Source organism: Babesia bovis, chromosome 3 (genome assembly GCF_000165395.2).
Source record: "Babesia bovis T2Bo chromosome 3, whole genome shotgun sequence".
Classification (NCBI taxonomy): Eukaryota; Apicomplexa; class Aconoidasida; order Piroplasmida; family Babesiidae; genus Babesia; species Babesia bovis.
Window position 1 is genome coordinate 673,457 of NC_010575.1, and position 23,848 is coordinate 697,304.

The following is a 23,848-nucleotide window of genomic DNA, read 5'->3' on the forward strand; positions in this document are numbered from 1 at the left end:
TACAGATTAATTACGAAGGAAGTATACTTAATTACGCTACACAGTAGCGAAAATGTATAACTAAAACACAGCGCAAAAGCGATAATGGCCAATGGCGCCACCATATCGCTTCTACTCAACCTGGTTAAATACAAACTTACAACGCATACTGTATGAAGCCACAACAGGACGTTTTATACCATGGAGATTTAATAATCACGGATTCCTACGGAATCATAGTACCCAAATACATAGGGAAGCTATAGAAATTAGTAAATGTAGTTTTCAAGATGATATAAACCATAATAGACACGATGCGCTGCATATCGCAAGAGATAATCCATGCCAAGACCAAGTTGAACTCCTGAAACGCGTGAAAAGTGAAATACAAACTAAAGGCACGAATATAATATGCTGGCTGCGGACAAATAGACAAGGATACATACGAGATATAGACCCGTCAGTGGTCACGCTGTTCAGGAATGCAGAACGATTCGCAGCGCTACACGGCCTTCTTCTGTGCGATGTGCCACTGGAAAACCTGGAGTCACATATACTAGGCGCGGATAGCTTGCGTGACCTGTTTTCACCCAGATTTATCGAAACACAGAAGGTTGCTCTGTATCGCCATCAACAACTGCCGCTCTTGAGGCACCCACAAGATCAGTATGTTGATCCAATACCAAATGAAGTGTCGTCACAATGCGATGAAGCGATTAATTCTACACCAGATGGTGATACCGAATGCCTAGGATCTAACTATGTCAACTATAAAAGACAGGTGCTTATCGAACGCCAAAGCTTCACGGAAGCGTTAGAAACAGCACGTGTTGAGGCCTCAAGCCTCATGGAAATTGAAAAACCATCGCAACTGCCAGCATTAAGTGAAACTTGCGAACAGTGGATAGACGATATAGCCAGGTTCATTAAACATGATAGACAAAAGGATACTGAATCAGTATTGCCATCAATACTTGATGAGCATACACTGGCACGTGCAACGGTTAATCTGGCGTTACAACTTATGTGCTTCCCCGCCTACGCACACGATTCTAAAGGACAACGAGGAGGAATGCTAAGAAGACGGCCTCAACAAACGGCAGGTAACCAAGTACTACTGGCCCATGCAGCCATTCGACTTGGTGATGAAGTTGGACGTATGTACGCAAGGAAACTTGCAGAAACCAAGCCATCAGATAGTGAATCTTCAGTAGAACCTGAGAATGTAGATATAAAATCGCATGACCAGGAAAGTAGTCTTGTTGCCAGTACACAGCCAATGGGTATAACCCAGAATATATTTGATGTTAACAAGGTCTTCACAGCGCTAACGGCGTCTGCATTTTCAGGGGCTTCCAAGGCAAGAATCATCTCGAACACCGCGTCGTCGTACATGGAACCCACGCCACAACTTCACAGTGACGGCACACTAACAGACGATCAGAAACAGTGGAATAGTAAACAAAGTGCCGCAGTGGGTGGGTACCTACTACACGCACTCGTGGAATCATGCTACGTACAAGTGGATTTGACCACAGCACTAAGGCAAACCAATTCGTTCGCAGAGTTGGATGCGTCCATGCTAATACCAGACCTAAACAATGCAGACCCGGACTCAACAAAAAAGAAACGGCATTGGCTCAAGAAAACAGTAAGTAGGATCAGGCAATCACGGTTTGATGCCTCCAAAGTGGAAATTGCAGCATTCGCCCATAAAGTACACCGACATGGAGTTAAGGTATACGGAGTCCTGGAAATGCGCGAATGCTGCATGATACACCTGCGTGATGCCGTCGCACGGGGGCTCGTTAATCTAAGTTGCCTGCCTATGGTATGTGAGCCCAAGCCGTGGACCTCAGTGGCATCCGGTGGACTTGCACTGCTCAAGCATTACTTCATAAGGACACAATGCAGACCAACGTATGACGTAAGGGTATACGATCTATCGAGGGTCTTGAAAGTTGCAACTTCATTCGGCAAGGTGCCGTGGAAGATAAATGGCAATGTGTTGCAAGTACTCCAGAAACTCTGGGAAACTGATGCAGTACTGCCAGTGAGGTCATTCCTACCAGATAAAACGCTAGTAGAAGCTGATCCAAGTACACTAGTCAATGTCATGGATAGAGCAAATGCACTGTCTGAATGCTCACTATTTGAACGAAGGCTACGCGTGGCCAGTGATTTCCTTATGGAACCGCGTATATACTTCCCGCAGAATATAGATTTCAGGGGTAGGATGTACCCGCTGTCGCCGCATTTAAATCATATGGCAGATGATGTATGTAGGGGTTTGCTAAAATTTGCCGACAAGAAACCACTAGGAGAACGTGGGTTCTTTTGGCTGAAGGTACACATATCTAATCTCTACGGGATTGATAAGGTACCACTAGCAGAACGTGTTGCATGGGTAGAGAAGAATACAAACATGATACAGCAACTTGTTGCAGACCCGTTTGCTGAGCTATCTCAATCCTTTTGGCGCCGAGTGGAGTCGCCATTTCAGTTCTACGCGGCATCAGTGGATTATGTTGCAGCGTTGAGATCGGGTAATCCCTATAGCTACCAAAGTGATATTCCAGTGCACCAGGATGGAAGTTGTAATGGACTCCAGCACTATGCAGCATTGGGACGTGACCTTAGTGGCGGAGCAGCAGTTAATCTAATACCAGATGAACGCCCACAGGATGTGTACCAGCAGGTGTTACTAGAGGTAATAGCCAAGGTCCGGACGGATTACCAATGTACTGCATCCATAGAACCAATAAGTAAACGGTCATTCATGGCTAAACTGTGTTTAGAGCATGGTATACTGCGACGGAAAATCGTAAAGCAAACTGTAATGACTATCTGCTACGGAGTAACACGCACAGGAGCAGTGTCCCAAATAGAAGCAAGACTCAAGGAAATAGATACAATCGCATCAATGGGTAACCAACAAGTGAAGCAACTGGCGTCATACATAGCAGGCAAGGTCCTGGGATCAATTAAAACTGTATTTGCAGAAGCAATGGGAATAAAGAAATGGCTCGATGATATATCAGCAGCACATAACAGACTGAATGTACCAGTTACATGGATAAGCCCTATAGGATTACCATGCGAACAGCCATACTGCAAGGCCGTAACAAAAGTTGTTAGAACACCAATACAAGCCATTAACATATCGGAAAATGCACCTAGCGTAGTGGATAAACGGAAGCAGAAATTAGCATTCCCACCCAATTTCGTGCACTCACTGGATGCGTCGCACCTTATGCTAACGGCAGAGGTACTGTTCCGTGATGGATTCAGCTTTGCGGCGGTACATGACAGTTACTGGACCCACGCATGTGACGTAGATATCATGAACAAGGCCATACGAGAACAGTTTGTAAAAATGTACAATGAACCCATATTGGAGAATTTGTATCAAAGTTGTAATAAGCGACTACGAGGTGAGGTTACAATACCGCCACCACCGCCACGAGGTCGCCTTGACCTTGAATTGGTCAAGGACTCGGTATATTTCTTCCACTAAGTGGAAGTGGTATACAGAGTATATATCCCCGGTGGTCTATAAACAAGCATTTATGGACGTAATTCTAACGAAACATGTTACATATTGCACACAAACTATCCATACTTGCAACAGTGAGCCCATGCAGTGTGCTAGGACACTGATGCATCTAAGATGACCCATGATGAATCAGTGACAACATGCTCCAGGTCTAGAATCAGTTAACATTTATACACTATACAACGATGATTGCCCAAAAATACAGTCTTACGGCCATCCTGGGCTATATATGCCTGGCAGGAGCCTGTCATATTGCGTTGGCGGTAAATCCACCAGAAGGCACAGCACACGTAGCAATGAACCACTCAAACGGGCATCCTGGTTACACTCCAGTTATAGGAGCTAACGATGAAAATCATGAAGTACCCAAGAAAAAACAAGGAGATAAAGCTATGCTGAAAACACAAACCATGATGAGAAACCGCATGGAAAATGAACACTTAACAGGAATGAAAGTTGTAAGTTAGTGTCAGTCATGCTTCACAGAGAACAGATAGAAGGATTCTGCATGGATGGAATGCATTGCTGGCCACTGCAAGTATTCGCATTCACCATGCTAGCAGTACATATCATCTGCTGCTTCGCTGCATTCTACGTCTCAGCCAACCTATACTCAAGTGTAGGTTATACACGTTACTATAACAACTGCACTATATACAGGGACTATACAGCTCAGCATTCTACCAAAATGGAGGAGCGGTGATGATAGTGATGGCCCTGCTCGGAACTGGTGTCGGTTTAATTGCAGCACGACTATGTGAATTCGACGTCATGAAAACCGCTGCATTCACTGGCCCCGTGGTATCGGTATTTGTATCGATAGTATTGATTGGTAAACGGTATGTCACTAAATCTATATAAAGCACTCCACAGTGGGATGGCCTTAGGAGGACTTGGAGGTCTCTGCGCAGGTATACCCATCGGAGCCATGCTTGAACACAATGGAGTCGGCATATCGCGTAAGTTAGTACGTATATATCCTATAACCAACAGTCGGAGCTATTGTAGGATTACTAGTCGGTGGAATAATAGGCATATGCCCATTCTTCCACTGGCTAGAAATGAACCAACGCTATATGAACAAACAACATGAGTTTGGAAGGTAAGTTAGGCCAACCCATACTACATGACACGCCGTTCAGCTTCGCTGAGCCGGGATCATTCTCTAGTGAATATAGTAATGGGTACCAAAAAGTTACACAAATGCATTCATCAGACTATCGATAAATGACTCGTTCGAACAAGAAGTTGAATACTAACGTATATTAAATGTAAACGCCTACATGTATAATTACCTATTACACAGCACGTATCCGCATCGCGCGACGTACCACATGTGCCAATAGAGCCTAACTAACCTGCACATTAGTTATAGATATGGATGTATTAGATTTCATCACATCGCAAAAGGTCCTTGTTGGAAAACCAAATGGATCTGAATCGCATAGTGGCGCCGACAGCCAAAAAACATGCTCAATCAAACAACGCTGCAATGAACTGAAAAATATCATACGAACTGAAAATAGGAAAAGAGAATCATGTCCTGAAACCTTGAAAAGCGCAATCGATGAACTGCGTAGTCTTCAAAGACAAAGTCAACCTGCATCAAAAGATGGAACTACTTCAGTAGTAGGTAACCAAGAAAACAGGAAAAATAAAAAAGGACCTCGCACAGTTGATTGGCATGATATCGGTAAAGTGAGGAAAAGCAACGCCGAAAATCGCAAATTCGTCTTCTACATGCCAGCAGGAACCGAAATGGGAACTGACTTAACACCTGGCTATAAACGACTGGAAAAAATCCAAAAAAGAATGAATAAAACTACGTTCGGGTATGTTGCACTATAGGAGAACAACACAGAGTACAGACCGTTGGATGGACCTACCGTAACCATCGCAGGGATACCTCAACCAATGAATCGAATGCAACGCCGACGACAATAGATAAATTAACAACCAACAGATATAAACACTCCCACATCCTCATGCAAAACAGCATAGTGTAATATTTTAACTGTAGTTAATGTACTTGTCGTACTGTTCCTGTGTAATTTTCTTGGTGTACAGTAGCCGCTTTAAGTGCAACTTGTAGAATATCGAGGGTCGAAATGGCTTGCTAACGTAAGTAGGGTGGTGTGCCCTCAGACCAATGAATAACCCAAAACACAATCCAAATGTCGCGTATAAGCGCAAGAAACGAACGCGATCTTTTGCGATAGGTAGCTTGAAAAGCCAATGCGTAGGGATCATCATTGTGACTATCTACACATAAATGAGCATAAGACATTATCAGATTGAAATCTACTCCGTTTTATCTCACAACACGCAGCAACCATAGGCCGCCTTTAGATATAAAACGCGATCATCACATTATACAGTACTTATACTCACCTGGGTATTACATCGATGTGTCCAATACGCAGGATATAATGTGTGTTAACTATGTAACCGAATTTTGGTATGACGAGCTCATCAAGTGGTCTCTGATGTGCTTACTCAATGGGATCGCGGGGCCCCCATGGTTTCATAAGTTACGGACAATATATATTATTTAGCACTATCAAGTGCGTGGCAAGAGTTGCGAAGGTGTATACTTGATCCAGAGCTTGAAATAAAGTATATGCAACCTGTTTAACGGACACTCAACCTTCCACTGCACAGTCTACCAACTACCATAAACGCTATATCCATACTGTTTAACACAGGATATACACACGAGATGTTGTATTAATTGCGTTTAATTGTATTAAATTGGCGGAATTTCTCTCTGTGTCAACCCATTTGGCATTATAGTACCTAACTGGGATATGTAATATTCGTTATTTTAGGGTAATTTTAATTTAGTACTGGCATTTGTTTTTGGAATTGCATTGCCGCCACTCAACAATTTCAACGGCGCTGCGTGTGTTTGGGACCGTATACATTACGTAGGTATTGTTGTGACGGAATCAGCCTGGAAACATACGACTTGATCACAACCGGTTACCAGATTGTTGTTTTCTCATGGATTGGGATAGCTCTAGCCTGCACTATTCACCCTTTGGTGCGCCCTCATCCTAAAGGATAATGTACTCCTTTAATCTGTGCCCTAAAGGCTATCTAGAGGAGGTTTGTGGTAACGACTGATAGGTTGAAATCAACACAATGGGTTACTCAACGGGGTCGTCGTCACGCACATCCACGCCGTCGTACGCTGCACTGAAAAAACTCTACCGAAGAGATAATTCGGCCCTTTCACTCTGTTACATCAGGGACGATAAAATCGTGGACTCGCTGGCGGACTTTATTATAGTCAATAATGTCAAGTCGCTATACCTGAACGCCCCCTCTAATCCGAACGTTTTCACTAAAGTGCTGCAGCAGTTGGCGAAAGTGAAGAATAAGTTCGAGATCTTGCACTTTGACCTGTGGTCAAATAGCTCCGCCGAACTTGTCAATCTCCTGTCACGTGCGTTAAATGCCCACAGCGAGACGCTTCTGGAATTAACCCTGAAATGTAGATTTAACTCAAGTTTTTTGGCCACACTGTTTCCCAAGATGCCAACTAATATCGAAATATTGGATATTTCAGAAAACCTGTTGTCCGACACACTGTTTCTAAGACCATTGATAGACTATGCCAAATGTAGCGAGTTACGGATACTCAAACTCGCTAATTGTTGCACGCGAACTCGTATAGTCAATGACTTTGCGAAGGCGTTGCTGAAGGTGACCACGCCTCTGGCACTTGAATACATAGAAGGCGTGGACTTCACCAATTGTGAGGATATACCTCGAAAAGTGAGAACTAATTTGCGCGATGCGCCCGCGGATACACGAAAGAAATACATGGGTCGACCTGTTATAGGTATGCAGCCTCGCCGCGGATGTAACGTTCAACTACTGGACTATATAAAAAGCTCATTGCTGATGCACCGGCTGGTTGGCTCACGAGTTAGAGTATGGTGGCCAGCGAGTTCCGATGAACATCGCGGCGCTTTTGCCGGTAGATATTGGCCTGCAACAGTATTGAGAACTAACCCGATCGACATGATCATCGTTGTTGAATATGACAACCAAGAAGTGGATCACGTGCCGTGCAAACTGGTTCAACCAGAATCGCCATTCCTATTTGGAGGTGGACTTAACGAAAATTTTTTAAGATCGCTATTTGGATCGAAGTACTTCGACAGCTTATCGGAAGAGTTGAAATCGCTGCACTCCGTTTATGGAAATAAAAAGAAACCACCACCGTCTGCAATGAGAACACCGCAGCGGCGAGCGTCACTCATAGATTCCAGTTCAGATTCACTATCACTGTCAATTTCACTCTCTAGCCTCGAAGATATCGACCAACAGCTTCTTGAGCTTGAGGCTAATCAAGATTTGTCAGCCAGCGCGCCCGTCACTACAGTATACGCACCTATTCACAACGAGGATACCACACTGTCCGATACGAGCAAATTAAACGGTATGTTGTTATATATACTGGTTCACTACTTCCAGGTGACGAAGTCGTCGAATCGTCGTCTGACCAGGACCAGGCACCAGATGATGCTATATGCAGTAACACTGTGGAGAAACGTCCAGCATCGTTCGAAGGAAATAACGGTAATGTGGAGTCGCCGTCAAGCAAGATACTGAAAACAGAGGAACCAACGAATGATGACGACACAAGCTGCATACCGTCACTCAACCATTCATCAGCATCAATGCCTGAACTGGGTCTTGATGAATGTGAGTCATCTTCACAACAGGATTGTTCACCTGAGGTCCCCAAACAAACTATCGTAAAAGATGATGTTAAGGATGAAAAATGCACCGATATCACAATGAAACCTGTTATCCTAAATGCTTTGATGCGTGCATGTGAGCGTAGGAATTATAAATACGCGTTCCCCGGTGACGTTTCCCATATTGCAAACAGCTGTTCACTTAACGTAGAGACTATAAACGGCATCGAAAGTCAATATAGCGGAAACGTATTGGACCCAGGTGATATCTGTGAGTTCAGGGACCCCTTGGACCTTGATGGAAGTGATCCTTCAGACTATATCGTGGTTATCAAGGAAGTGCGCACCGTAGAACCCATGTACAGGGTTATATACATATACCACGATGACGAGGAATGCGTTGATGTTTACAGCAGTGATGTGCGCCGCCTCACGTTGCTACCGTGGTACCACTGGGTATCGCTGGTCATGGATATTGAGCGACACTTGTTATTCTTCAAGGGGCTGTGTGACCCACTCCTGCTCCACCGGACGTATGCAGAGTTCCTCGTGTGCCCTAATAAGCTGGACCTGAATAAGCCAATCAACTGCCCGATCAACCCGTTGCAAATGCCCATGCAAACGCTTTACGCCCGTTCTCTTGACTCGTCACACCTGAGGACACCGCACCCGAGGATGTCCGTCACACGTGACTATGAAATGGATGACGGAAATACTGTAGAGGGACTAAGGTATCAGCTATCTAAACAACAACAGAAAATGAATGCACTGAGGCTGCTTTACGAAGAAACACGCAGAGAATTGGAAAAGGAACGTGATAATAACGCACGCCTGCAAGCGAAGCTTAATTGCATTATATGCTTTGAAAAGTAGGTTTATATATATAATCCCAAATAACGTGTGCTGTAGCCGGATCAACTGTGTGTTGAACCCCTGTGGACACTTCAATTTCTGTAATCTGTAGGTTATAATGAAATCAACTATATCAACGCAGATGCGCCGAGAGTTGCACCAACTGTCCCATATGCAGAGGCAAAATAAAGGAACGTAAAACGTTAAATGTGGAATGACCAAATTATTACTGTGCGATTGGAGATGGTGCTGACGTTTGTATTGTTGTTTTGTTTACAGCCGAAACGGCTGTCTTTTGTTTACCTTGAGCTTCCTCCGCAAGCAGCTCCGCCTCGATCTCCGCAAGGGAGTTGCCCACGGCCACCTGCTCTACTTGTTCGTCCCTCATCAGGGCCTCCAGCTCATCCTCAAATTCTGTAGCCAACGTCACACCTTGGGTCATGGAGTCGTAAATCTCATACTGGGTTTCACGCTGCTCCTCAAGCTGCTCCATGAGGTCGTCAACAGCATTGGCAGCCATGCAATCTTGGAACCTTTTATGCGCAGCAGCGCCAGTGGTCAAGGCGTTGAGGGCAACCTGCTGCATCTGAGCACCCTCCAGAGTAATGTTCTGTGTCTCGAGCGTCATTATCGAAGATGTAACACGCGAAGCCTCCTCCTCGTATAACTTCTTGCGGCGCAGCGCGCCCAAAGCTCCAGCCTTGTCATTTTTACTGTACCGCTCTTTTGCCTCTGCAATGCAACCCTGCGTTAAGCATTAACACTTTGCATACCACAATGGAGTTGGATGTAATGTCCTGTTGTATACACCATTGATGCTAGAGATAGACTAGCGTGACCATATTTAGATATAGAATAGACTACCACAAAAGTAACACACCGATGATAAGATTTGACAGCGAATATATCAATCAGACAATAGCCAGGTAGTGTATAGAGTGACCTACCTTGATACGCTCATCCAAAATCAAAAGATGCTGATTCATGTCCTGTATAGCCTTCTTACCTAACTCCAAAGCTGATTCCACATCATGCTGCAGTTCTGTGTGTTAAACGAACGACACCAATACCTTGTTGCTACTAGAAGGCTCACGAATAGCGCTTCGTTTGGACCGACGAAGCAAACTAAACACCATTGTTAATAATTAAACGGTTCATCATTAAATGGAGCAATCGGTTGCGATTGTGCCATTCGACACGCCATAACATCAACTGTCGCTATATGGTAAGGGGCATTAAGTACATCGCACACTCTAATGGCTATATGATACCATAAAACATACTCTAGGCTATGTTTTAATGTGTTTCATGTTTAATAATGTCTAGATCCAATTGATGAGTCATAGATATTGGACTGCTATATGCCACAAGGTGTGTAGGTAAGATTCATAATAAATGCGATAGACCAATGTCTATTGAATAAATTGAGCCATTTAATAACGTACTAGTGAAGTAATATACGTAGAAGATAAAATGTTTCAACTACTGTGTCATAGACACGTAGAACCATATATTAAACAATAAAAACCATACACACAAGGCTATTAGGTAGCCTAAAGTCATACCCAATACATGTGTATAGTAGAATGTAGATTACACAGATGATATATCGTGTTTTATTCAAGATACAGATGCAATAAGTTACACATGGATAAAAGTATGATACCCAATGGCACACTACCTGAAATGTACATGTACACACTGCCATAGGCTTGTCAATGACTCACAAACAGAACTTGCATATTGCATTGTACCGCTTCAAACGGATTTCATGTCAAAAAAATGCATTGGTGCAATTGATATGTGGGGCGTGAGTGCCTCGTCGCTTCTTTTAGTTAACGCGAGTAAAATTCACCATTTGTTTGGTAGTAATAGCCAAAATTTATAAAAGGCCGTAAAATCCCGGCTTTGGTAATTGTGTCAATTAGTTTTACTATCTTTGGATTGATGTTCCTCGACTTCGATTCTGCGGGTGTTAAGGACCCCTTCAAACAGAGCACATCTGCGGAGAACGGGGGAAGCAATGCTGCCAGTCGACTAGTGCATATACGCAATCAACAGCGGAACGGACGCAAAAGCGTAACAACCGTCCAAGGCCTTGAGGAAACGTTGGACCTAAAGAAAATGGTCCGTGCCCTTAAGAAAGAATTCAGTTGCAACGGCACAGTCATCTCTCACGCTGAATACGGGTCGATCATTCAACTTCAGGGCGATAAACGTCACGACGTAGTTCGTTTCCTAGAACGAGAAAATCTAGTGTCACCTGACCAAATTAGGCTCCATGGTGTCTAATGAAACAGTTTGTTAATCATATATATTTGCGTGCCTGTTAAAGGCTGGCTTTGTCTATGGACCCTTTATGTTCGTACACATGTCAAATTAGGCGGATTGTCTGACGTTAACATCAGGGTTCCTTGCCAAGTCAGATTTGATGTGTAGGTGAGTAACGGCCTACTATTGACATGGAAACTGATATTAACTCATTAATAATATTATGTGTTTATTTTTATGCCTAGAGTATACCTTGTTTTTGTGATGTAGGACCCAAGGTGTAGACTCATGAGGTCTACATACAGCCCCGCAACCCTCAAGTAACATACCACCGTTGAGGCACACATCACATTAATTTAAAATGAAGCAGTCATGCAGTTATTGCCTTTGGTCTGTGTGACTATATTTGTTGACTTCTCAAGAGCTCTTAGACAACGACGGGTTGTAACGCCGGCATTCTCCTTCCCAGATGTGGTCATTATCGGAGGAGGCCACGCCGGCTGCGAAGCCGCCGCGGCTTCTGCACGTGTCGGAGCTAAAACGCTCCTCATCACCGCACGTAAGGAAACTATAGGTAACAAAACTGCCACTAACCGCTATTCGCTATAGGTGAAATGTCCTGTAATCCTTCCGTTGGCGGAATTGGAAAAGGAAATATCGTATGTGAAATTGATGCCCTAGACGGGATCATGGGCAGAGCTGCTGATGAGGGTGCCGTCATGTACCACCTACTCAACTCCAGTAGAGGCCCTGCTGTACGTGGACCCAGAGCACAAACAGATAGGGATGTTTACGCCCGAGCGGTGCGACGCCTTATCAATAACTATAGTAATTTACACGTGGAAGAAGGGATGGTTGATGATATCGTAGTCGATGGAGGTGCCGTTAGGGGAGTTATACTGTCCAATGGCCGCAATATAAATTGCAAATCGGTGGTTGTCACCACTGGAACCTTTCTCAGAGGACGCTGTCATCGTTCGAAAAACCTGTATGTTGAACTTATTTAACCACATATATGATTCAGGATACCCGGGGGACGCTTTGACAGGCTAAACCAGAATTTTGAACTACCAGCTGAAGGGCTATGCTCAACCTTTAAGAGGTTGGGTATTAGCACGAATCGATTCAAAACTGGTATGTCCAGATCATAGTACATCATTATCTCTAGGCACCCCCCCGAGACTCAAACGCGATACGATCAATTACGACATATTGGAAGTCCAATATTCAGACGAACATCCCATTCCATTCTCTTACCTAAACGTAGATACAAGCAACTTGTTGAACCACGGTGTTATACAATGCTACAAAACACGAACGCACAAAGCTACTCATAGGTAATGACACACTATGCGCATATATCTTGCCGCAGCATTGTACGAGAGAACTTACACTTGCTTCCAGACTACGAAAGCGGCTATGGCATTGGTCTAGGACCAAGATACTGCCCTTCATTACCAGCTAAAATAACAAGATTCCCAGACGTTAACCATCATATAGTATGGCTAGAACCTGAAGGTGTAGATAGCCACCTGGTATATCCCAATGGACTCTCAGGTGCATTCCCGCAGGAAGTACAACTTAAGTTGCTCAGAACAATACCTGGTTTAGAAAATGTAGAAATTGATACGCCCGGATATGACGTTGAGTATGACTATATCGATGCCCGTTTGCTAAAGCATACGCTAGAGTTTAAGCATATTAAACAACTGTACTTTGCTGGCCAAATCTGCGGTACCACAGGATACGAAGAAGCTGCAGGCATGGGTATAGTCGCTGGGTGTAATGCAGCTCTGTCTAGTTTAAACACAAATAAGGAATTTGTGTTAAATCGCAGTGACGGCTATATAGGCGTCCTTATAGACGACCTAGTCCGTAAAGGAACTAATGAACCGTATCGCATGTTTACTTCACGGGCTGAAGATCGACTATTTTTACGCATAGACAATGCCGACCTACGAATGCTCAAAAAGGGATTATATTGCGAGCTAATCAAGAACCCTGAAAGATTAAACAACATTAGGGAGAAGTATGTTAAAGTCCAAGCTGCCATAAACCGTCTAAGGTATGTCCTACCCCAACTAGACACAAGCGTTGTAGGACTATTATATTACCAATGAATCGCTGGGACCCCAGCTTCAAAAGTAGCGAATCGAAGAATGGATGGGATATGCTAGGAACATCTGGGATGACCATAGATCGCATAGAAGCCATTGTTAACGAATACTACCCCAAGGGGACGATCGCTACGGTATGCAAACACAAAATGTCTACGGCAGAAAACGAAGGTCTGGCAAAGGCATTCGAAACAGCTGAAGAGAATTTAAATACACAGGCAAACAAAATATCGGGAAAGCTTACTGAATACAGTATGCAGATACGTAACGTTATAGAAGCAAGATGTAAATATGCGCCATTTGTCGAGCGCCAAGCGAAGCAAATGGAACGTACATTACGAGGAGGCTCTGTACCAATCTGTCCAGATATGGAATATACCAGGTACGCGTGTTTTAGTGATTTTAATGTTTGCCATAGGGAACAATTTGCATTCCTCTCCAAAGAAGAGGTAGAAGTGCTGAATAAATATCGCCCTGGTACTATCTCAGAAGCTGCAGATCTACCAGGTGTAACCCCTGCATCAATTACATTGCTTGCCGCGCAAATTCACAAGACACAGAGATAACAAGATGTGTGAGCGTATGAGTGCCTTAGGGCGCCGGGTCAGCATGTGCAAAGCGAAACTTACGCGCAATCCATACCTAGTGCATTGGGATTTAATGATTATATCAATGTGTAATAAATTGGCGCTATGATATAAAACAGGAACAAGTGTGTAACCTAGTTTGTTGGAGCGCAGATGACACCTGAACCCATCGCCAACAGCAAAGTGAAATGCTGAATTTCAAGGTTCCAGGACTGAACTTTGATATTCTATCCAAGGTTGGCGCCAAAGTTGAAGCTGCCGCAGAACGCCAGTCCACCGAACCTGAGAAGGCTGCTGATCCAGAAAAGGTATCATTCGAAAAAACGAAAACGAGCGCTAATGATCCTACACCAGTAACCGCTGAAAGTACAAAAATCAACGATGGCGCAAATGACGAGGATAAGGAGCTGGCTGACCAGGGAGCGCTCTGGGTTACTCAATATACATACGATGAGTTCATCGACTCCCTTGCGGTGGACCAAGAGAGTCGCGGTGAAACGCCCAGCGAAAAGCGGCATTGGTCATACCCCCGTCGTTGGTCTGTCAAGCTATACAACCTAAAGATTGTTAACTGCGTTGCGGATACCCTTACGTGTTTCGCAGAATTTGACTTTGGAGGCTCCCGTTCCGAATGCCGAGTGCAGATGGGTAATACAGTATGCATACTGAATAAAGGAGAAACTAAGAATTATATACGCACGACCGTCGTGCAGAATGTAGTCAAGGATGTCCCAAGGTCTTTCAACTGCGCACATGAATTTGAGTACCGTGGCAGTTACCTAGACCTGGAAAATGAAAAGTTGAAGATAAAGCTGTGGAAGTACAGAAGATATAACATCAACTGTTTGGAGTCCATCTACGAAGGACAACTGCTGCAGTTTGCCACTGGTGATATACACGTGGAAATACCAATGTACAAAGGTCTAAACGAGAAGCGCCATTTACGTTGCAGAATTTCATTTGACTTATATTTCCAGGAACTATATGACTTTGAACTTTCATTTCTTACATGGCGTCTGTCGGACGTACCTTCATTCGTAGAGCTACTCTGCAAGGGTAAAGAAGCTCCAGAGAAGTTAGAGAGTAGAAGTACCACGAGTAAAGGGAAGTTCAAGGACAGACGTAGGGACAATATGTCGTTTTCCATATTTGACAAAATGAAGTACTTTTTCATACGCAAGAGGATTGAGCGGGACTACTATAAAAGCCATGCTCTCCGAAGGGATCGGACACACCACTTAAAGGATGATGAACGTATTAGCCTAAACACATTGGACCCCTATCAGCTATTACTACAAAGCCAATGCGATATCGTGTTCAAAGGGAATACCATAAACCAGATTAACACCGCATTGCCCTCATTAAGGCTCCAGATACACGTCAAAGCTGATTCGGGTCACAGGCTCGCTTCGTCACTGCAGTTGTCGTCACTAGTATCAAAGCACACCAGAAACGCATACTGGGAAAATATGGGAGAAATCATACTCCGCGGTACGTTAATGGATCTTGAACGCGCCGAACTTGAAGTTGATATTATAGACGTTAATGCCCCAAAGGCAGCTAACAAAGTAGGTCGCGTAGTACTGCCATTGGCAGGTATTGTGGACTACCCATATCTTACCAGTAAGGTTAATACACCCAAATGGCTAACTTTGAAAGCCAGTATGGAGGGTTGGGGTTCAGTGCTCGAACGTTTGAACTTCGGCAAATTGAGTGGTAAAATTCAGATCCAGCATAAACCCAGATACAGACAGAAGACTAATCCCTCGGGTTTGTCCCTAACCAGCTATCCCGCCATGCTGGTAGTCACAGTAGGAAGTGTCGATCAGCTAATTGTTGACGATGATAATGTAAGGATCGATTCCTATGTAGAAGTTACATTCAACAAACAGAGCTATAGGACATACTGCTGCAAAAACAATAGAGCACCCATGTGGAACGAGGATGTGTTAATACCTTTTATGGTAAACGACGTTGATAAGATTAACAGCTCAGTGGTGTTGCAGAGTAGTCCGATACGCTTCACTGTTTGGGGTGCTTCCGGACGTGATCGCAAAGTAGTATTTCTAGGCACTACTGTGCTCTACCCTTATGAAATATTCTACACCCCAAAGGGTGTATTGAAGCACCGAGTTAAGAAGACATATGCTGAGAATGGGCAATACGGAAACATGTACAACTCTACAGTTTTCGAAACGCATGTTTTCAGTGGTCCATTGAAACTCCAGTTCATGAATGAAGATCATCAATCCAACCTTACCGTATCAGCTTGGCTGTACCCAGATATGCCGGACGATGTGATGCCTGATCAATTCGATCCACGACTAGTACGTTCAGAGCAACCCCAATTACTTTCATACCTCATGACACCTTATTATCCAAGGCTCTCAGAGGATTGGCAGCGTGTAGTTGATCTGAAGTTAAAGCCCATTTTCAAAGATGTGGGAAATATCACTGTTGAGTGCCGGACGCAGTATCACCAAAGAGTGTACCTGCCGTGTCTAATTACACCAATGCACCCACCAATGGGTATAGACACGCCAAATGCCATATTCCATATGGTCCGTTGCCTACCGTTCGTGAGGAAGTCGCATGATATAAGATTTACCCCGGACTTCCTAATGCAACTCAAGGGTGGTAACGCTTTTGACCACTGCCTGCTCCAGGTGAGTTACCTCCGTGGCCTCATACCGCCAGTGGAGGCATTTGTATGCGTTGGCACTACCCATAACGGAAGATACCACGCATGGGTAACTACGTTCTGCAGGGATGTAACACATTCAGTAAAGATGTGGGAAAGTACTACTGGTGAGGTGCATGTATTGAAGCACAGGATAGAGTCAGAAGCTGATATCAATGACAGTATAACTGATAGGCGTTTGAGACTGAAAACAAGCAGCAAGTTCCCATACCAAACGCTGATCTACATGTTTAACGACACAAACGTTTGGCTCAACGTACAAGGATTTACCGATCCACAATTGTTACTGTTCGACATATCTAACAATGACTTGTGGTACCCGTTTACGCCAAGGTTTAATCACAATGACAATATCCATGTGCCTCAAATATCGTATGTCAAGGTGAACGACTATGATATAGAGCGGATATCCAACGAACTACAACAGAACGTTGAGCGTCACTTGACAATGCATCGCAATGCCCAGAACCTGCAGACTCGTTGGAATAAAGACGATGCTCTAAACAAGTTTCTCATCACTGGGATGAAGCTGTTGCACCAAATCAACACGTGCCCAGACGCTGATGTTCAACTGTCAAAGTGCGAACTTCAGGACTGGCGAGTGCTGCTAAATAAGAATATACCTCAGAGCCATCAAGTAGTTGTTGTTCCCGTACATTTTAATACATTGGATGCCGAGTTCATCGCTGATAACATTAAAAACAACGTCCCGCTGCTAGACTCACGAGAACGTTTTATTACCTTTGCAATGTCAAACCGCGTGATCAGCCTGCCAGGCAACTTGTTCAGCGTGTATATCATCTTATTAGTGGCCCAGAAAATACACGAACGTGTACGTATAAGGCTAGTTATGGAGCAGGAACGTCTAGCCCAAAAGAAGTCTAAGAAGAAATCGATGGCCGTTGAAGAAGATGGTAACGAAATAATGAACCGTGAGGATAGCCTCAATGAGAGTCTAAAGGCCGCTTTAGAATCGAACATTGAAATGTCTGGAAGTGACACAATACCCAAAAAGCAGTATTCAGCTTTGTTTAGCCATATAGACAACAACCTGCAGAACAAGGACAGCCAACTTGACAATTTGCTGTCCAGGACGTTTACAAGCGCGGCTTTGCAATCGAACAAAAATATCTCACAGAAGATTACAAATAGTTTGGAAGCTGATTCCAGCCTTTCTTCTCTTGCCAGGAGCTCCAGTGAGAACGATAATGAAGTTACTTCCTCCAACTCGTCCTTGGCGATTGGTTTTGAAAACCTGAGCTCATCAGGGATGAGCACGTTCAGGGATGTTGATGTGGTAGCAAGGAATTATGATGGCATGGAAACTGAAATGTATATTGCTAACGCGCCAAGTTATGACTTTGGCTCCGGGGCACAAAGCTTGGTCTCCAACTCCGATAAAAAGTGCGTATCCACTACTTTCAGAGATGATGTGGTAAATCCACACTTGTTAAGCAGTGGATCCTTTGTTGTATCAAGTTCCAGCAGTTCAATTGGGTCCCGATTGATGATACAAACGGGATCCTTTGAGTACTCCGATGGAGAGAGGCCGGAGCAGAATGAGACTTTATCGCAAAGTATGGTCAACTATTCACCAATGATGACATCAGATGACACCAACGAGATCTCACGTGATGGTTCAGCATATGGCGCCGTGGATAGCATACAAAGTGCAGTGCAATCGATGTCATCGATGAACCAATCCATATTGTACAGTGAGGAGTCAGATGTCAACGTACAATCTACGGTATCAATTGATAATTATACGGTATCGGAAGCTTCTATAGCAAGCAGTCCCAGGATAATCGAAGATAACGGTCAAACCGACGCTACGTCTGATGTGATGTCTAATAGATACAGCTCGCGTACATTCACAGAAAGTGATAGTATAAACAAATATCTAAATTCCGAAAATGATTCTTTTCCAGATGATACGGACTGGAGTGATACTTTGAGCTCATCGGAAAGTATACAGGTATCATCTCGCGGCGGTTATATATCATCAGCATTAGAGTCCGATATTGACACTGTATATAATAAGGGAATGTCAATAAACAGCGGCCTCGTAAGCCGCAATCAACTTGGGAATGGTGGTATCACCTCTGAATCATTTACCTCAACCATATCGGATGTAAGCAGTAGTGTATTTAGCCGATCGATTTCAAGGGAAGGAGAATCTGAAACCGCTGTAGAAGTATCGCCAGTCGCCATGCAAGCAACTCAACTCAACGAGCATATGCCTAAGAGTGAACCTGAAGTTTCACGTAAAGAAATTGCCAGTCATAGAGCATTCCTCGGTTTGAAGCCTGAGCCTTCAATAGCATCAACGGGTACAGAGACTCTCAGCCATGTAAGCAGTGATAACATGAGCAGCAGCAAGGTATGCTTCGCCAAGACGGCAACCCTTTACACATCTAACAATACGCCCGTGCAAGTGCCTACTCATGAAGGCAATACACCAAGTCAGCGATTAGCACGATCTCTATTCGACAAGAGCAACGTGCTCAAAAAGCAACTAACCCGCCGCGAGGACTACACATACTCAGTGTGTGACTTTAAATATGTGGACCTCTTCCGAGGATTCCTATAATAATATGCTATGTTTAATCATATATGATAGTATGAATAAGAAAAGAATGAAATGTGTGCATCATTTAGACCAATGGTGGATATATAATGCCATGCATCAGACACAACCAATGAACTAGGCCATAAGAGGGAAGGATATCTATAATTAATGTGTTTTTCACTTTTATTAACCGATTTCTTTTAAAAAGATTAATTGATACCTTGTCTAAGTTTTGTACAGTAACTTTTTGGATCATCTCAATTGTTGTCTTGGATGTCGCTGTCCATGTATCGTATTTTCTGTTTACTGGCTCAACGAACTTAGGAGAAATACTATCTTCTATGAGTATAAGGGTTATATTTATTCGTAGACAAGGATGAAGTGCTGAATTTTCTAAACAATGGTGCTTGTAGAGACTGTATAATGCTTCGTTTACATCTATTGCCTGGATTCTTTAGCATTATTGCACATATGAATCCACCAGATATAGAGTGCCGCTGAACTTATAAAAGGTATACAGATATTGGATCGTACAAATACGCCAATCGTGACCTACGCAACTGTATAATAATACATATCAGTAACATGGCATATGCATTATACCATCAAAATTATGCAATGTAATATTCGACGACTTATATGATAACGAATAGGAATGATTTTATAGAGAATGGAATCTTATCGTCCTGTGTATTTTAAGGCATAAATAGATGATAATTTGGAGTAACGTGGATACATTCCCATATATATAATGCAAGTAGTTTGAAGTGGTAAAGGTCAATGGTTTGTTATATAAGAGCACATAACATGAGAATATCATTTACAGAAAGTGCAGAGTTGTCATAAATAGGCTTCAATGGACACAACTCGGCAACAAAATCACTTAATTTTACTCAATGTAACTTGAAGCTACATAATTAACGTATAGCCAGTGAAGTTATATTGCATTGCCGTACTATTTATACCATTAATTTTCTTAAACAACATAATTGCTTCAAGAAATTTACACCACTTGTAAAAGTTTATATAGTGAATATTTTTGTTGCCTTATTCTTTTACAAAGAATCTAGTGGTACTAGCTTATTCGCACGTTGACGTCCATCACATCACGGCCATAATAATGCTAGTTTATTATAAAGTGACTACATTATGTTACTTAGTCTTATCACCTAAAGAAATCTACAGATCCCAGTGGCGAATAATCTAAGTCAGTGTCTTTTATGACTACCACCTTGCTAATTTTGAACCAAAGTCCCTGTCCGTCGAGCCAGTGGCATCCTGGTAGCATCAAGTGCGATCTGAAGTGAAGCCAATCTAGGGGTACTAGTACGGCCCAAAGAAGGTAAACCAAACAAAGGGCCCATGCCAAGGTGGACACCGTGAGAAAAGGCAATCGCAGCCAATATAAGAACGCGTTGATGCTTTTGAGGAGTGCGATGTAGTATGGACTTGATACTACACTTTCAAGCTGTGTAGCAAATTGATCACACTTCCGTAGGGTCTTAGTATTCTTATTCGCTGACTGAGTAGTATCTTCGACGGCTAACCCCGCTAGATTCAATGGGTTTTCATACGTAAAACCATATTTGAAAAGCACGGGTAAGACGCCGGCACAGCATACAATGCTCTCACATGTGCAATTACCCTTTGCATTGTCCAGCTTTGTGCCATGATTGCCTTCTTTGCATTCACCGCCGAAACCACACTGACCTGATCCAGCACCTGAGTGACTCACACAGCCTGCTTTTGAGCAGTTGATGTTCTTGAATTCCGACTGTAACTGTTCCAAACCTTGATGGAATCCCTCAGTTAAATACAGAATCCAAGATAGGTATACTGTGGAATATTTGATTGACAGAGTCTTGTAGATCGACCCACCCAAGGTGTCTAGATAAAGACCACAAGAGGTGTGAGTCGCCGTTTCCTTACACGATACCATGGTATCTAAAAGACCTTTGCTGTGTTCAACGTTTTGTCCGGCGGACTTCGCATCATGCTGACCTCCTTTCCATAGAGTTGCTGCCTTACCTATATCATAGGTGGTACCATCACCAGTAGTTGGCTTTACTAGGCACCATTCATTGATTTGTTTTTTGAACGATTCTTCCAGTTCTTTCTTGCCCCCAGGAGCGCTGCTCCCAGCATATACGTCACCAAAACCACAAAAGTACCCCCAAAGTGTACCTATAACATGAGGACTGTTTCCAGTTAATGCAATAATGCACCTGACCAGATGATAAAGGCATGAGTCTTTAATCTTAGTATTTGAGTAGTGATACAAAATTGACGATATGCGATAACCAACCCATGAATCAGCATCTACCTTATTTTTCTCATAAAATTTTCGGTAACCCATAGGTATCGGGCAATATTGGCCTTGAGTTCTATGGTCAATATGGGAAGCGATGGGTGGGTAATCAATTGTATCCGATTTCCCATTTGCCTTCACAAATTTATCATAGACATCATCACACGTAAACACTGGTAAGCAATCGCAAAGAAATGCTTGTAGAGGAGATGGAAATCCACCGGAAGTACGTTGTTTGCCACATTTTTCCATATGTTTTTTTCTATGCTCTGCAATTCTGCGACCTTCTATTTTCTCATTGTTTCCATATAAAAACAGATCATCGGCTACACAAATCCAGCTTCTAACTTCTGCATAATTCGCTTCATAACCAAATCTACAATCTCCCCAGCCATGGGCCCTCCACGGCAGACCTATGCAATGTTCTTTCAAAAAATACAACTGGTAAAACAGTGCCATGACGCAGTCGCTCAACAATGAATAGGCGGCGGTTGCCCTGCTAGGAAAGCCAAATTTGAAGCATTCATTAGCATAGAGATCGTGAATGGGAGTGGAAGCACTTGTCCCTTGTGGAGAAGCCGATCCTGTAGCATCGCTAGAGAAGCTTCCCTCCAAAGACAGTATTACCATCGGAGTATATATACATCCGGCCATTAGATAGAATACTATAGATTCCTTGTCAATGGTGAAGCTATTGTCCCCATCCCCGATGAATTTCATTGAACTATCTTCACCACTGTTCCTCTTGATCATCTCCGTCATCTTTTGGATTAGCTCTTGGTATATAGGACTATAGGGCAATGCACTTAACCAGTAGAGGATTTCACGGATAGTCCTGGGCTCTCTAGGTTCCTTCGGTGCGCTGGACGTTTGTTGAGTTTGTGTTGCTGCATTTTCCTGTATGCTCCGTTGTACGCTCCGGAAATAACCAGTGGAGAGGATATGAAGAATGGTGAGGTGATGGTCGGTATTAAGATTCTGATCCTGGCCGTTATTAATAGTTGCAATTTCCGATCGACTTTTCTCATAGACTATTTGAAGGAATTCGCCATAGCTTGCACCGACCTTTGATTTGCAATCATCAAATATTGTAAGACACTTTACTACCACATCTGATCCCGATGTTTTTGTAAGTTGTTTTGTATCATAGCCGAGACACGTCATTACATATCCCAAAAACAGGAAACTGCTACCATCAATAGTCATACCGTTCCACCTTTTACCATCTCCATGACATAACCAAAATAAATATGCGAGACCATTGAACAAAAGTGGTATGCAACCCATGAATATCCTGGCACATTTTCCCCGATCTGTAACACCGTGACTTATTCTTGACATTACGTTGCTACGAACAAAGTATTACGTACTTTATTATAAATAATTCATACATAACCTGCTGGCAGATATCTACCCTTAGTTTTGTCGGAAATTGTCCCCCTCTACACTAATGGACTTACCTGGAGTACCACCCTTCAACTTGGACCAGGTACAGTTAGTATTGTTCTTGTTGTTATAGGCAGAACTATAACCAGTCTTTTCAGCCGATGAATTCTGTTGGCCTATACCAGATCCATCTACGCTTGTACCTCCATTTGTGTGGGCACTCTCATTCCAACCTATAAACTTAGCCAATCCTTTTCCCAATCCCTCTATCAGGTTTCTTACAGTCTTCGTCCCACGGATCCCTTGGACGGTAGAGAGTAAGCTGGCGATATTCAAATTGCCTCCAACCGCTAGGTCACCCAGATGACTCATGTCGACTCCGTCCAGAAGGTCACATACTGCGGCTGCAAGGCCGCAAATACAGTCTACGACAAAGTTACAAGGAAACAAGTAATTAACCTACCATCATCATTCAGCGATTTACCATCCTTACCAGTTACCCTCAGGACCCAGTCAATGGCCTCCTTAAGGTTTGCGGGGGAATCCGTCAAAGACAACTTCTGAGATGATGATGTGGCGTCACCAGCCATGTTAGCGATACGCCTCTTACTGGAGGTGTATGCCAATCAGTTATCTTTGACAAAAATCCTGTGACATTTATTTCCAACGTCTCCTACGAGTAACAGAAACATGATGATTGCTTTATCAACACATTACATGTCTTTGGGAGATAGATGGTATCAAAACAATATCAACATATTTCTCCAAGGATTGTAAAACGGCCGTATCGTAACCCGGGAAGATCATGAT

At 43.4% G+C, this 23,848-nt stretch overlaps 9 protein-coding genes across 9 annotated transcripts; 7 read left to right on the top strand and 2 right to left on the bottom strand.

Moving 5' to 3' along the window:
- The first annotated feature begins 41 nt into the window (after nucleotides 1-41).
- BBOV_III002990 (DNA-dependent RNA polymerase family protein) lies at nucleotides 42-3,536 on the top strand. The gene has a single exon (XM_051767008.1). It carries the CDS (start codon nucleotides 92-94, stop codon nucleotides 3,494-3,496), a length of 3,405 nt encoding a protein of 1,134 aa, XP_051623422.1. The 5' UTR covers nucleotides 42-91; the 3' UTR covers nucleotides 3,497-3,536.
- A 174-nt stretch (nucleotides 3,537-3,710) lies between these two features.
- BBOV_III003000 (putative integral membrane protein) lies at nucleotides 3,711-4,842 on the top strand. Its single transcript, XM_051767230.1, has 6 exons — nucleotides 3,711-3,993; nucleotides 4,029-4,154; nucleotides 4,196-4,374; nucleotides 4,409-4,494; nucleotides 4,529-4,637; nucleotides 4,678-4,842. The coding sequence occupies exons 1-6, from the start codon at nucleotides 3,721-3,723 to the stop codon at nucleotides 4,760-4,762; spliced, it is 858 nt and encodes a 285-aa protein (XP_051623423.1). The 5' UTR covers nucleotides 3,711-3,720; the 3' UTR covers nucleotides 4,763-4,842.
- Nucleotides 4,843-4,872: 30 nt separating this feature from the next.
- Nucleotides 4,873-5,499, top strand: BBOV_III003005 (uncharacterized protein). Its single transcript, XM_051767569.1, has 2 exons — nucleotides 4,873-5,367; nucleotides 5,404-5,499. Exons 1-2 carry the CDS (start codon nucleotides 4,913-4,915, stop codon nucleotides 5,477-5,479), a joined length of 531 nt encoding a protein of 176 aa, XP_051623681.1. The 5' UTR covers nucleotides 4,873-4,912; the 3' UTR covers nucleotides 5,480-5,499.
- Nucleotides 5,500-6,101: 602 nt separating this feature from the next.
- On the top strand, nucleotides 6,102-9,456 carry BBOV_III003010 (Zinc finger C3HC4 type (RING finger) family protein). Its single transcript, XM_001611383.2, has 4 exons — nucleotides 6,102-7,985; nucleotides 8,021-9,116; nucleotides 9,157-9,207; nucleotides 9,242-9,456. The coding sequence occupies exons 1-4, from the start codon at nucleotides 6,680-6,682 to the stop codon at nucleotides 9,315-9,317; spliced, it is 2,529 nt and encodes an 842-aa protein (XP_001611433.1). The 5' UTR covers nucleotides 6,102-6,679; the 3' UTR covers nucleotides 9,318-9,456.
- Nucleotides 9,256-10,274, bottom strand: BBOV_III003020 (Snf7 family protein). The gene is made up of 3 exons (XM_001611384.2): nucleotides 10,170-10,274; nucleotides 10,047-10,133; nucleotides 9,256-9,844 (listed from the first exon to the last, which is right to left on the bottom strand). Exons 1-3 carry the CDS (start codon nucleotides 10,233-10,235, stop codon nucleotides 9,326-9,328), a joined length of 672 nt encoding a protein of 223 aa, XP_001611434.1. The 5' UTR covers nucleotides 10,236-10,274; the 3' UTR covers nucleotides 9,256-9,325.
- Nucleotides 10,275-10,977: 703 nt separating this feature from the next.
- On the top strand, nucleotides 10,978-11,583 carry BBOV_III003030 (putative translation initiation factor SUI1). The gene has a single exon (XM_001611385.1). The coding sequence runs from the start codon at nucleotides 11,047-11,049 to the stop codon at nucleotides 11,389-11,391; it is 345 nt and encodes a 114-aa protein (XP_001611435.1). The 5' UTR covers nucleotides 10,978-11,046; the 3' UTR covers nucleotides 11,392-11,583.
- A 148-nt stretch (nucleotides 11,584-11,731) lies between these two features.
- On the top strand, nucleotides 11,732-14,093 carry BBOV_III003040 (putative tRNA uridine 5-carboxymethylaminomethyl modification enzyme GidA). The gene is made up of 7 exons (XM_051767669.1): nucleotides 11,732-11,944; nucleotides 11,980-12,358; nucleotides 12,395-12,504; nucleotides 12,539-12,707; nucleotides 12,743-13,435; nucleotides 13,471-13,869; nucleotides 13,906-14,093. The coding sequence occupies exons 1-7, from the start codon at nucleotides 11,743-11,745 to the stop codon at nucleotides 14,051-14,053; spliced, it is 2,100 nt and encodes a 699-aa protein (XP_051623424.1). The 5' UTR covers nucleotides 11,732-11,742; the 3' UTR covers nucleotides 14,054-14,093.
- A 100-nt stretch (nucleotides 14,094-14,193) lies between these two features.
- BBOV_III003050 (uncharacterized protein) lies at nucleotides 14,194-19,434 on the top strand. Its single transcript, XM_001611387.2, has one exon. It carries the CDS (start codon nucleotides 14,263-14,265, stop codon nucleotides 19,363-19,365), a length of 5,103 nt encoding a protein of 1,700 aa, XP_001611437.1. The 5' UTR covers nucleotides 14,194-14,262; the 3' UTR covers nucleotides 19,366-19,434.
- A 996-nt stretch (nucleotides 19,435-20,430) lies between these two features.
- Nucleotides 20,431-23,668, bottom strand: BBOV_III003060 (variant erythrocyte surface antigen-1). The gene is made up of 3 exons (XM_001611388.2): nucleotides 23,502-23,668; nucleotides 23,113-23,463; nucleotides 20,431-22,965 (listed from the first exon to the last, which is right to left on the bottom strand). Exons 1-3 carry the CDS (start codon nucleotides 23,626-23,628, stop codon nucleotides 20,510-20,512), a joined length of 2,934 nt encoding a protein of 977 aa, XP_001611438.1. The 5' UTR covers nucleotides 23,629-23,668; the 3' UTR covers nucleotides 20,431-20,509.
- Between the last annotated feature and the right edge of the window lie 180 nt (nucleotides 23,669-23,848).

Bases quoted from the DNA above. Each gene is read 5' to 3' on its own strand.
- BBOV_III003050 (XM_001611387.2), top strand. From the start codon at position 14,263: ATGCTGAATTTCAAGGTTCCAGGACTGAACTTTGATATTCTATCCAAG.
- BBOV_III003010 (XM_001611383.2), top strand. From the start codon at position 6,680: ATGGGTTACTCAACGGGGTCGTCGTCACGCACATCCACGCCGTCGTAC. The intron at 9,117-9,156 runs GTAGGTTTATAT...CGTGTGCTGTAG, and splicing joins TGCATTATATGCTTTGAAAA to CCGGATCAACTGTGTGTTGA. The intron at 9,208-9,241 runs GTAGGTTATAAT...ATATCAACGCAG, and splicing joins CACTTCAATTTCTGTAATCT to ATGCGCCGAGAGTTGCACCA.
- BBOV_III003060 (XM_001611388.2), bottom strand. From the start codon at position 23,628: ATGGCTGGTGACGCCACATCATCATCTCAGAAGTTGTCTTTGACGGAT. The intron at 23,464-23,501 runs GTAGGTTAATTA...ACTTTGTCGTAG, and splicing joins TAAATCGCTGAATGATGATG to ACTGTATTTGCGGCCTTGCA. The intron at 22,966-23,112 runs GTAAGTCCATTA...ACGGTGTTACAG, and splicing joins GTTGAAGGGTGGTACTCCAG to ATCGGGGAAAATGTGCCAGG.
- BBOV_III003005 (XM_051767569.1), top strand. From the start codon at position 4,913: ATGGATGTATTAGATTTCATCACATCGCAAAAGGTCCTTGTTGGAAAA. The intron at 5,368-5,403 runs GTATGTTGCACT...CACAGAGTACAG, and splicing joins ATGAATAAAACTACGTTCGG to ACCGTTGGATGGACCTACCG.
- BBOV_III002990 (XM_051767008.1), top strand. From the start codon at position 92: ATGGCGCCACCATATCGCTTCTACTCAACCTGGTTAAATACAAACTTA.
- BBOV_III003000 (XM_051767230.1), top strand. From the start codon at position 3,721: ATGATTGCCCAAAAATACAGTCTTACGGCCATCCTGGGCTATATATGC. The intron at 4,375-4,408 runs GTATGTCACTAA...AGCACTCCACAG, and splicing joins ATAGTATTGATTGGTAAACG to TGGGATGGCCTTAGGAGGAC. The intron at 4,495-4,528 runs GTAAGTTAGTAC...TATAACCAACAG, and splicing joins CAATGGAGTCGGCATATCGC to TCGGAGCTATTGTAGGATTA.
- BBOV_III003040 (XM_051767669.1), top strand. From the start codon at position 11,743: ATGCAGTTATTGCCTTTGGTCTGTGTGACTATATTTGTTGACTTCTCA. The intron at 11,945-11,979 runs GTAACAAAACTG...TATTCGCTATAG, and splicing joins CGCACGTAAGGAAACTATAG to GTGAAATGTCCTGTAATCCT. The intron at 12,359-12,394 runs GTATGTTGAACT...TATATGATTCAG, and splicing joins TGTCATCGTTCGAAAAACCT to GATACCCGGGGGACGCTTTG.
- BBOV_III003030 (XM_001611385.1), top strand. From the start codon at position 11,047: ATGTTCCTCGACTTCGATTCTGCGGGTGTTAAGGACCCCTTCAAACAG.
- BBOV_III003020 (XM_001611384.2), bottom strand. From the start codon at position 10,235: ATGGTGTTTAGTTTGCTTCGTCGGTCCAAACGAAGCGCTATTCGTGAG. The intron at 10,134-10,169 runs GTATTGGTGTCG...ACAGAACTGCAG, and splicing joins AGCCTTCTAGTAGCAACAAG to CATGATGTGGAATCAGCTTT. The intron at 9,845-10,046 runs GTAGGTCACTCT...TGCTTAACGCAG, and splicing joins TTTTGGATGAGCGTATCAAG to GGTTGCATTGCAGAGGCAAA.